Raw genomic sequence first — 12527 nt, forward strand, 5'->3', positions numbered from 1 at the left:
CAGCCTGGACTTTTCATGGGAATTGCTAAAAGAAATCAGCTGCAATAGCATTACTGTGCAACTACAAGTTAAAATGTGAAAGCTTTATTCTGAAGCTTTATTCTTTCTTCATTCTCTAGCAAAGACAGTCAGATTAGAAAATGCTTTGCCAGAAAAAACTTAAACATACAAAGTTTTGAGGTATCCCTTGTGGGTGCTGTGAGCATAACTCTGTGCTATGTACATTTAATTTGGAAAAGGCATAAATACTTCCTGGGCAGATGCATAAGCAGTGAAAGACCTACAGATGTCAAAGTACTGCACTATCATGCAACTTCCTCCAGTAGTTTTACTTCCTCAGCTGATGTTTAGCAATCTAAGCATTAAATCCTTTCCAATTAACATTTTTAAATTGGTTTATACAGATGTTCTATTCAAACAACTACTAGGTAATATCAAAAACTACATGCCTATCAGACTGCTTTTGTGTACCACTTTTGAAGAGAGGATTTTCATGCTATATCTACCATTTGGAATTTGTCATTTCCCCCACCACAAAGTCAAAGAAAAATCAGACTTTTTAGGCCTCCACCACACAGAGGAGGTTTCTCCATCACTTATTTGTATTACCATAGGAAAAGGAGCTTGGATTATGGTTGCAGCAGCTCCATGAACAGGCTGGATTCTGTTATCTTTCCAATGTGACAGTCAGTGCAGCTAAACCACTGCAGACTGTGGAAGTGGGGAACAGTATAAAGACAACTAACATCTTCAAGGGCACTTCAGGATCCAAGACTAATGTTCAAGAATAACTTAATGTATCTTGTCAGCTTTAGTACATTCATAATTAATGAAACTCAGCATGTTGAATTTCTAAGTAATTTCAATCAAAATGGAACTTTGTAATGTAAATACTTAAATGCTAAATTAGTGACTGTCCCACTGCTAAGGGATACCTCTTCTGAGAGCACTTCCTGAATAGCTGCCAGCAGAAACCGAACAGGTTAAAGGGAACAAACTACCATGGAAAGATGTTGGTCAATGGGATAGTATAGGTGCATGGTTTGCAACATAAACATGGTAATTAAGCTTATGTGGGATTCTGGAAGCCTAGCATTAGTTATTCCATTACACAGGACCTTTTCTTAACTCTGAAAACATGAGGTTATTTTATTAATTGCCACAAAGAATTCCCTCTTTCTCACAGGATAAGAACTTGTATATGGTATGATCAAATTCTTACATAGAAAAAGTGATTATGAATGACAGCATGAATTCCAGAATTACTCCGTTCTGTTCATTTTCAATTGACTTACTCTCAAGAAGAATGGGAACTTTTTCCCATAGAATCCAACTCTGAAAAATTCAGGCTCCAAACGCTGTTGATCCATTATTTTATCATACAAAGATGCTTCCATCATCTGGGTGAGATTGATAAGAAATGCAATTAAGTCTTTTTTGAAAACATATTTTTAACTTAAGCTATTGCTAAAGGGAGGGGCTTTCATTACACTGTTCTGGGGTACCCCAGTGCATCTCTGAGCAGCAAGAAGGACATCCAGAAGTCTATGTATGCATCAGATTAAATAATTACACTTACTAGCAACCTGAACATTCTCAATAATTAAAAAACCCTGCTTTTAAATATAGAGTTCCTATGTTAAAGGGGTAAAATATTAGATTAATGACAACCTGCATAGATCTTTAAAGAAAAATGGAAGTAATAGAAATGCAGTTTGAAACATATTACCCAGGGATCAAATAATCATTCAAGCACATGGCAGTTATGGGGTCAGTTTAGTCAGCAAAGTCCATTTTCCATATTCAAAAGAGTTGTGTCCAAATCAAACCAAATTCCAATGATTTAAGCACCAAATGTGAGTTCCTTTAAAAATCTCACAATAGCAATTAACATAATTTTTGATCAATACATCTTGCATTTATTTCACTCAAAACACTGACAAAAAGTGATTTTAATGTCAAAGTCCTCTTTTTTTCTAATGATATTACAGAAAAGCGTTCTCTGTTCTTAAGTTTTTAATACTGTGGGAAAAAACCTAACCAACAATATTAGACCGATTTTAGGTAATGCGGGCAGCTATTTAATGTGTATATATCAATAGCTGCCAAGTTATATTTCTATGAGAAATCCCCATACCTCCATTTTTGGATTAACATAGGTGGCACAGATATAGTAGAATGATATTTCACAATTCAAACACAAACCACATAAACTACAATTAATGAAACATGCGTTAACTAATTATTTTATTCACATGATGATAGTCTGCTTTTGCTTCTAGGATTCTGCCCTGGGATATCTAGATTGATATGGAACAAGCAGATCACAAGGATACTGCTACATGATTTTGTGTTGAGAATTTTGCGTGATGCTGTTAAGCAGCTCTGGATTAAGTATACTTCAGTCAGTCCCACACATAGAGAAAATTTAAAAAGGAAGCTGTAATATAAAGTTGAATCCATCAGAAGCAAACAAGAAAGGCAAAGAGTGAATAATCTTTAAAATACAGTATCAGAAAGAATGAAGAAAGAAACAATGCTTAGTGCTCTAAGAAAAATGGAAGAGAAAGCAGGAAGACTGTGCCAGGGAAGATTCGTCTTGGCTATATGATATTAAGCAGACCATATTTTTAAGCAGTTAAAAAAATATATATATATTTGCAAAGGTGTATGCTGCTTGTTGCAAGCTTTTCCCTTGCAATTAAGACTGCACAGATACATTGCTGCTCCTAGTGAAGAAATGCATGGAGAACATTCCCTGGATAAACCATAGTAAACCACTGGAAGAGAATCTGTAATATATTTTTCCTTCATAATCATGCGCATAAAAGGGGTGCTGTACAGGTACAAACATTACAAGATAACCTATTTTCCCATTTAATTAAAAAAGCTCATACTCCTTTTTTATAATCCTTATTTCAGAAAAAAGACAAAAGCTAAAAACCAAAGGTTTGCAAAACAAATGTAAGCACAATTCCATGGCAAATTTAATTTTCTAAGTAATATTTTATAACCCAAATTCCAAAGCTCTTGGAGATCTGATTCATGGAAAGTACTCAAGTACATTACCCTCATCTTGCTGAGGTTTCTGTAGTCATAGTAGCTCTCGTACTGTTCTGCAATTTTCCTGCATAAGATAATGCCATTTTCCCAACACTGCAAGCAAGTAGAAGATGTTCAGTAATTTCAAAGCAAGTGTTTGGCAATTCATGATTTATTAGTAGTCTGCTCTTTCTGTAGTAACTCATACTTCCAGTAAGTGAAAATACCTGGACATATTGTTCACTAGACATACTGAGAGCTGCTGAGTAATACTGATGAATTCTTTGAAGAATCAAGAATATATTTAGAGATCTACTTAATAAGTTATTCTCACAGGACTAGTGAGGCACTGGAATGGGTTGCCCAGGGAGGTTGTGAATGCTTCATCTCTGGTGGTGTTCAAGGCCAGGTTGGACAGAGCCTTGGGTGAGATGGTTTAGTGTGAGGTGTCACTGCCCATGGCAGGGGAGTTGGAACTAGATGACCTTAAGGTCCTTTCCAACTCTAACTATTCTATGATTCTATGACTATCATAAAATAAAAATCATTACAAGAGTGATAGACATCTTTTTTGATACTGGATCTGAGGTTCATTCAACAGTATGATTTTTAGATTTTAAAACTGTATTCTTAATACATCCTCAATTTTTGTAGATTGGAATATATAACATATATATAGATAGATAGATATTATACCATCTATACAAAATTGCAATGCTTGCTTATTTGCAAGACAAATGATTGCTTGTTTATCAGCAAGACAAATCATCACACAAAATGCATATAAAATTTAGACTACAGGGTAAATGCCCTTGTTTAATTCAGAATAAGCATTCTCAATAATGACAATGAACTGTGATCCCTAAACCCTGTTCCATTTTAGGGATTCTGCAACTGCTATTCTAAAAGATACAATAGAATTTGGAAGGTGTAAAAATAGTACTTATATGTTTGTTTTTGCTCACTTGGTCACTAAATGAATTTCATCAGCTTTCTTTTCTTCTTTCATTTTCCCCACCTTTAAAACGGGGCGAAATTATACTATATTTCATAAAGTACTCTGACAGTTACAAAGCAAATTACTACACAAATGCAAATTATTCTCAGATGTACGTGTAGGATTTCTAGGATACAAACAAAAGATCAGGAGAAACCTACTGTGTCTCTAAGTAACTGCGTAATCAGCAATGACAAACACTTCCCCTCTATATGCAAAAAGACTGCAACCCTGGCAGTAATGCCCTAAAATGAATAAACTATTCTTTTCAGATCCCCTCGGTAAAACAGGACTATTTTACCTTTCCCCTATCAAAGTTCTGAATGATGGTCAGATGGAGACACTCTTTACGTTGCCACTCTGTTTGCATGGGGTAGGTGAGAAATTCTCGCAGTGGCCGATCAGACCACTCCAACAGCTCATCGTATAGCAGGAGTGTGTAGGCAGCCTCTACAAGACAAATTATAGCATGGTACTTATGAAACACCAACCAAATAAAACAGGCAAAGAAAGAACACAGAAATGTGAATGTTTTTGATGAGATGCACCTTTTTAATAGGTAACTGATTTACTTCAAGTGTAAGACAGTAGTGCTGGTTTTGGACAGTTACTATCTACAGCTATAATAAATTCAGCTTACAATTTTCACACACTATTTAAAGTGGAGTCACTGGGACAGTTTCCCTGGAGTCTGACAATACAAAGGGGACAGGGAAACTAAGAAAAAAAATTCTGATTAGCCCTATGGCTCTGGTGACTGAGGGAACAAGGACCAGAGGATGAGAACATCAGTAGAGACAGAGGAAAGAAGATAGATAGGTCTGTGGACTCAGCCCAAAAGAGAACAAGGCTGGGAGGGAAGTGGTGAGGCAGATGTGTCCTTAATAGACTCCAGAGAGAAATAAATCGCTCATAGCTGAGCCTTAACAAGTAATTTAGAAGGGCACACAGACACATTTCTTTATTTTAGTTATTTTTTAGGTTTGAAAGAATTCAAACCTATTGTTGCTCTCTGGTCAGAAAACTGTGGAATAATCTTTAGGTCATAGTTGGTAGAAATTATCTGGGAATATAAAAAAATACTATGATTTTTATTTTAATTTAAAGAATTCCTCAGAAATAATACACTGAAACTAATATTAAGTGAATCTATTGCAAAGTCAAATTTTGGCCAACTATGAAACACCAGAATTAATACTGGTTATGACAATTCAGTTTGGCTAACTGTGCATATGCATTATTGTTTTCCAAGTTAGTGTCACAGTCTGTTTTTGCACTCACAAGACCACTTTGCATGAGTGAGTCAGTACAAAGATGGGCCATGTTCTAGAGATGTACCGCACTGGAGAAAGAAGTTGCCTACTGGACTTATTTTATTGTGGGTTTTACAGGTTGTACATAAGGCAAAAAATAACCATGAAGTACTAAAGTACTTTTTTTGCTAAGGTAAATTTGCCTAAGACAACCATATCCTACGTCTGCCTCTGCCATAAGATTTCTCACAACACAGGCACCTTAAACCAAGCTCTCTAGAGATTTTTCTAACAGTAGTAATCCTCTTATCTGTCCAGCTTAAGAACCTGTCGATGAAAAACCATCACTGCAGCAGATACTTGTTGGAGAGAGTGCTTTGAATGCCAGTGTTTAAGAATGCTAAGTATGGTGTAAAATGATGCTGCAAGGGAGACTGGCTGAAGTTGCAGACAATCTTAATTCTGGCATCACATAGCTTTCAGGCTGCTTCACTAGTAACAACCTCTGTTATAGTTTCAAGCTACAGTTTGGTATTCAAAATATGCAGCATTTTTACGCACCAATGTAAAAAATGAACTCATTCAAAATCATAAGCAAAAGATAGTAAAGCATAAGTACATGTCAAGATAACTCACTATGAGCCTTCCTTTTTAACTTTTCATACAAGTCCTTTGTTTTAACAAATTTTGTCTGCCACACAAATAGGGTTGTTTTGTTTGGTTTTTTTACAGTTATCATAAATGTATAAAGAAAGTTTCTAAAATAAGAATGGCCATACTGGATGAAAGGCCTGAGGGACCTGAGGGATCACATGTACATGGGTCCCTCTACCCAGCATCCTATGTCTGGAAGTGGCCAGCACAGCAAACAACATACGGGTACCTCTGAGAGAGGTCTGTATCAATTGGCTGTGCAGGAAAACAGCAAAAAGGGATAAACAGGGTTGACTCACATTGTAGAAAAGTAAATTTATACAGGAAAGGTTCAAAAAACCTAAACATTTCTAAGATGGATAGATACAAAGACAATCTCATTACATTTCTCTGGTGATTGAGGGGACACAAAAAGGAACAGTGCATTTATGTGCTACAGCCTCAAGATAGTTATATTTGTAGGTGTAACTGAATGCAGTGTAAAGAAAGATTTGAAAGGATGTTTTGTGTTATAAAGGATTTTTTTTTTGTTCTGTTTTGAGTTTGTTTTGTTTTGGTTCATTTTTTTTAACAGAGGATTACTAGGAACAGCCTGTAAATCATACTATGAAAGGAAGGAAAAACTGTTTTAAGGGCTAGCTGGCTTCATCCCTAGAATGAAACTATGAAGTCAGTAAACTCAATGGTGAATCATGCAGGAATGCTGCTGAAGCACTGAACTTCTTTGCCTACTCCCATGTACATTAGATCAGATGATCTACAAAAGGTCTGTGTGTTGTCACAGATTAATAAGGCAACCGATGGACTGCCTAAGTCTGTTTTCTAGTGGAAAGACCGTCAATATCACATTGTCATGGGTGTGAGACAATCCTTCCTTAAATCGCTCATGGCAAAAGAAACCCAAACAAAAATCAAAAGTAGTGGAATCTACCACAGTAAAGAATGCAAAAATCACATATTTTAATAATAAATACACAGGAAATACAACAAAGTCTGTGAAATCATTTTTGAGCAAAATACTGTTTAAATAAGAACAGATGGCAAAACAGTTTAAAAAAAAATCCAGTTCATTTCACTGCTGAAGATAAATTCAACACATGCTAATCAGCCAATGTGTAAAGGGAACTCAACATTGCTTAAAGAGTTACTAAGATTTGTTATGTAAAATCAGGAAATTAACAGTTTGGCACAAAAGCCAGCTGTGGCAAAGATATTGTTTGATAATCTAAATTCTCTTGTGACTCACTACTGCCAGGTCACATGAGGAAATTAAAGTATCATCTCAATATATCCTATTATCTAGTTTACACTTTAAACCCATGGACTGCAAACAGACTGCAGAAAATTCAAGGAAGGATCTTTTCTATAGATAGTAAAAAGCATAAGGAAATTTGCTGTGGCAGTAAGCACCTGTAGCCAGTTTACTAGTGACCCCCCAGCCAACAAATCCGCTTTTAAGAAGGAAAAAATTCTGGAGAGAATCTAAACATATGCAGCTGCAATTGCAAACCCTGGAGAAAAGGTGGAGGTATTATAACATCAGTGAAATATTTTGACAACCAAAGACTATTTAATTTAAAGAGATAGAGATTTTATATTCTCCAGCATTTATTGATGGCATATAGTGCAAATGAACTGCTCATTATGTTGCATAAACAACAACCAAGCACAATAAATTCTTATTTCCTAATTTAAAAGATAATGGCCTGACCTGGCACTAAATTTGCATTGAGAAATCCTGGACAATAATACTGCAAATGTGGTACATGAAGATTCAGAAAGAAGTCAGCAAAGAACTATATTTGTTACACGTTTTAGTGTCTCTTTCATCATTAGTAAGTGATTTCAGAAAGAAATGGTCTTTCTTTCTTTCCTTTTTTAACCTAAAAGTGAGGTGCTGAAACAGAGCTGTGTCGAAACAGCACACCAAAAAGCTAACCAGCAGCATTACAAAATTTATATATGCTCAGATACTACCAAATGGACTCACAAAAACTTCCTCTAAACTTTATTCCTCTTGGGTGAAGAATGACCGTATCACACATTCATTGCTAGTGCATGTCAATAGTAGTCATTTACATTCAACATGGCACAGCAAATAGTAGTTCTGGGGCTGAAAAAAAGCCGTATTTTGAGAGAGATTTAATTGGGTAAGGATACTCAGCTTTTTGCCTGGGTTGGTATGTTCAGACTGAGGATACATACAGCTTACGGGTTTGTAAAAGACTGTGAAGGATAGACCAGTCCTAAATATCTTTTTCTAGTTTGTACGCAATTACCTGTGAAGTTTTGTGCTTTCAGATGTAGGTCATAGAGTTTATGAATATAGCGAATATACATCTCTTCCTTGTTCAGTTCAGTCTTGTAAAAATTCTGTAATAAAATCGAATTTTGTAATGACATAGTAAATATATGATAATGGTTGCAAACAAAAGACTTCAAACTTAACACTTCAGAAATACATGCATAGATTTGAAGGTTTCACATGTACAAAGTCATTACACAACTGCAGTAATACAGTAAGAAATAGTAAACGTAACATTAAATTTTCAGGAGATAAGTCAACATGCTTTTGAATGGCTTTTTATTTAAATTCTGATAGAACGTAAGAGGAAGAACCTGATACCTGACAGAGCTGAAATCTGACTGTTCTTTCTTAACAAATACTAATCCGTTCAAAAACTACAGCCATACATCTTTACTTAGGCCATTTAACATCTTGCAAAGCTGTATGTTGATTTTAAAACATCAACAGCCCTCTGACTTTTGTATTCATATTAAAAAAAAAAAATAAAATCTACTATCTACTATGTCTGCTCTTCCTTCTGTCATAGCAAAATTCCAGAAGGACTTTGGTGGCTTTATGAAGAACTATTCAGTACTGTAAACAACATAATCCCAAATGAAAACCATGATTTCTTCAGTCCTAACTGATGCTGAGAACTGGTAACTGATGGATAAATATTGCATTGCATAATTTAAATACATAATGTTGCGCTCTAAAGTGATAGCCAGGAAATATTTCTAGCAGTGGGTAAAGATTTCTGAATGTATAACTGCTATTTGTTGTTACATGAATAAAATATAGAATGTAACATCAAAACTCTTAGTTCAAAACATGCATTATTTATCTACAAGCCCTAAAACAAACTATGGAAAAGTTACAGGGAGAGGAGCACAACCCTGTAGCACTGTTCACAAGTATTGCCATACTCACTATGGACATGCAATCCCTGTGCTAGCCATACTTAATGTTCAGGATAATCTCCTTTGTTTAATGAAAATTTATAGGATAGAAGAATCTAGCACTAGTCCTCATGAGCAATTAAGAATTTCTATTATTTCAATCACTTGCTATTTTGAACTCTAAGCAAGTGGCCAGCATTCCCCCCTGTTTTACAGTATTCTTATTCTGTGCCACTGTTTTCTAAACTGAGTTATCAAAGAGAAAGTTGGGAGGAACATTATGAAAACATACAAATACAAAATTTATAGAGAAAGTAAGTTTTTTAACTGACTTGAAAAAATGACTGTATAACAATAGCTCTGTAATGACGTGCAGCCCTTAGGCCACCATCTGCCTTTCTAAGACTTCTCTTTTCCTCTCATAAGGTGTAGATCAGGAACAGATATTTCTCTTTAGAAGAGAAAATATCTGTTTGTATGTTCATATTTACTTGTCTGAAAAAAAGGCATAATCTACAATACAGAATTGCAGCAATAAATATTAAGACAAAATACGGCATTGAACTGCAGTACTAGACTTCTTGGCTCTTACCCCTAAGCACTAAAGGCTTCAGCGCTTGACACAAGTCTAAACTACAGAAATCTTCTCTGAAGCTCTGCCAGTGTCCAGCTGGTCTGTAAGGCAGACCACAGCAAGGCAACCAAGTCACAGCTGAGGAAATGTATAGTGCTAACAAAGGTGTCATGTGATTTTTCAACTATTTCAAGACATGAAATAGAACAGATGTAGTCTTCAAAAGGGGACATGATGTGAAAGGTAGACTTCGGTAATTTAGACTTCGCTTTCCCCAGAAAAAAACAACTTGAACACAGGCAATGTGGACATGTTCTACTTCAATGACATGCTGTCGTATACCATCATAGGGTATCACAGGAAACATCCTCTTTCTAAAAAGACACAGTTTTAAATTAATATGACCTGAAATATCCATGAAATATCAAACCCCAATGAGGCCCAGAGTTGCCTGAGAAAAACTCCTCAGTGAGTTACCAAAAGTTATTCAATACACTTTCAATGCTTTTGCACAGCTTTGTGATGGCCAAGTTCTTTCATTAGGAATTCAACTTTCAAATTGGAGTTAGGTGATTCTTATACATAAGGAACTAACTCCATTAGATATCTCTTAAACAAGCTTTTCCAAACAAGGATTACTAATGTGAAATTACCTCAGATGATCCAGAGAGTGGGGAGAGTAGGAAAAAAGTTCCTACCTTTTCCTTTCATCTAAGGTATTGTTGCTGGTGCATACCCCTTCTGCATATTTCATAATGTAGCACAATTCCAGTTAATTTGTTAACTTGGTTAACTTGAACAATTCTATTTTCTGGAAGAAATGCATATACATCTATGGCAAAACAATGTAAAAATTCTCTTTTCATGCCAACGTGTCCTCTTATCTTTGGAAGTCAGAATACATTCAAAGTAGTGGTGAAAAATGAAATATTGCTTCCTTCTCTGGACTTCAAATGATTTTAACATCATACATTCTCCTAATTACTCGTTGCATGAAACATCTTTTGAGATGACAACCAGTTCATCATATGTGCGAGCAAATGTCTTAAAATTTGTGTGCTCTTTCTGCAATTGAGATTTTCTTCTCAAAAACTTAGCATTCGCTAAAATTCGCATGTTGCTCTGGCATGCAAATAGTATTAAAATTTGTCTGAAAATAATTAGTATATGAAACCTTCTTTAGCTTCTACAAGTCAATGAAAATCCAATTAAAAAGTATTATGATCATTTGAGGTTTTAAAATATTTGCATTTCATTTTTGTGCAAATTTTGGATGATTTGCTAACAGTAGTTTAAAAGCTCCTTGGGGATAGGATAAAAATAATCCAGGTGTTTTACAGAATTCAGATCATGCCAGATATTTTGACAGAAAGCCAGCTGCTCTATGGCTATGTAGTAAACATCATCCCTATTTCTAGAGCACCATTTTCCTACTGAAGAAATCCTTTATTCTCTTATGTATAACTGCTACTTAGAAGTGACACCAAATTGTTTCACTGACGTCAAAAATGCAGAATTGCAAGTCAGCTTATTCTGTTTTTACCCCTGGCTAAAAATATAACTTTCCAAAACATTCACCATAAAAATGGAAACTTTCCAAGGTTAACGAAAGTCAACAGATTTGTCAGTGGAAACTAGCCTGAAACCAAAATTCATCTTGTAAACAAAATTTTAATCTTTTTTCATACTATGAATTTGCACTGTTGGTTTGTTGTAATGATGATAACATGACAAGAGGAGAAAGAAACCAGTAGAAATCATGTACGTTTTCTTGAGTTTGGAGGAGGAAAGGCATATTTCTATGAATTTAGAGACTGATTAAACTTGGGAAATAACACTTTGGTGAAATTTATCTGGTAGGAAGAGAGGGAAAACTGAATAAAGCAGTATTAGAGATCACTTAAAGCCCAATTGTAATATGCCCCTGAAAACTAACTCCCCACTGTATCAATTTCAGTGATCTTAAAATTAGTATTATTTTGTCAACTTCCACTCAAACTGCATCAAGAAGCAAGGTATGTCCTATTCGAATGTGTGACTGTACATTAGAAAATGTTCAACTGAAATGAAAGTTTTATACAAACCAAAAGGCTAACAGTGCAGCCAATCTTTTTGCCGTCCACTTCTCCCATTTTCATGCAGTCCCTAAAACAGAAAGTAATGAAAGTCAAAAGGAATCACTTTTATCCTCTTAGTGAAGCACACTCCATATTTGGTTCAGCAAGCTGATGGACATGATGCATTTGGATGAACAGCTGACCCAGGTGTGTAAGGGATTTAATGCCTCCTTTTCTAGGACATGGAATAACTCAATCATCAAGGAAGTCAATGTTTCTTTTCTGGCTCTGTCATTGATTCGTTGGGTGACTGCTGGAGATTATTTGGTTTCTTCATACCTTGGGCTGAAATCATGCCAGCAGAAGCCAGCATGACTGCCAGAAGAGGCAGTCCTGCTCCCCGCCTGCTCTCAGGCACTCATTCCCAATCCTGCACTGCTGCCCGAACAAACCTCAGGGAAAGACAGAGGTTAGGCAGCATCTTTTGCTGAGGTATTTTTAGCTCATATCAGTCAGACTACCACAGTGCAGCACAAACGCTTCTGTTAGCACAAGGGAGCGATGTGAATGAGGAATGAGTAGGGATGAGTTTGCTTTCTTCAGAGACAGTGTACACCTAAAGCGTTTATGGAATTTCAGCATTAATTCTTCCTCTCAAACATGCAGAGCTTGATTATCACACAGAGTAAGAGAGTATATAACCATGCTGGAGTAAAACAAACAACAGGCAGACATCACCATGCAGTCACTAGAAGAAATGTAAC

General features: G+C 35.8%; 1 protein-coding gene across 2 annotated transcripts in view; it reads right to left on the reverse strand.

The window, feature by feature from the left end:
• The window catches only part of DOCK4 (dedicator of cytokinesis 4), a 240889-nt gene that overhangs the window by 21362 nt on the left and 207000 nt on the right, over nucleotides 1–12527 (reverse strand). For both annotated transcript variants that reach the window (XM_057403708.1, XM_057403707.1), the window contains 5 exons: nucleotides 11791–11851; nucleotides 8226–8319; nucleotides 4341–4489; nucleotides 3070–3156; nucleotides 1296–1400 (listed from right to left, as the gene is read on the reverse strand). In XM_057403708.1, the coding sequence (XP_057259691.1) occupies nucleotides 1296–1400; nucleotides 3070–3156; nucleotides 4341–4489; nucleotides 8226–8319; nucleotides 11791–11851 (496 nt within the window). The remainder of the gene's footprint in view (nucleotides 1–1295; nucleotides 1401–3069; nucleotides 3157–4340; nucleotides 4490–8225; nucleotides 8320–11790; nucleotides 11852–12527) is intronic.

The sequence above is a fragment of the Pezoporus wallicus genome, unplaced genomic scaffold, assembly GCF_028554395.1.
Source record: "Pezoporus wallicus isolate ANWC-B61680 ecotype Strahan unplaced genomic scaffold, APGP_CSIRO_Pwel_v1 contig_7274, whole genome shotgun sequence".
NCBI lineage: Eukaryota > Metazoa > Chordata > Aves > Psittaciformes > Psittacidae > Pezoporus > Pezoporus wallicus.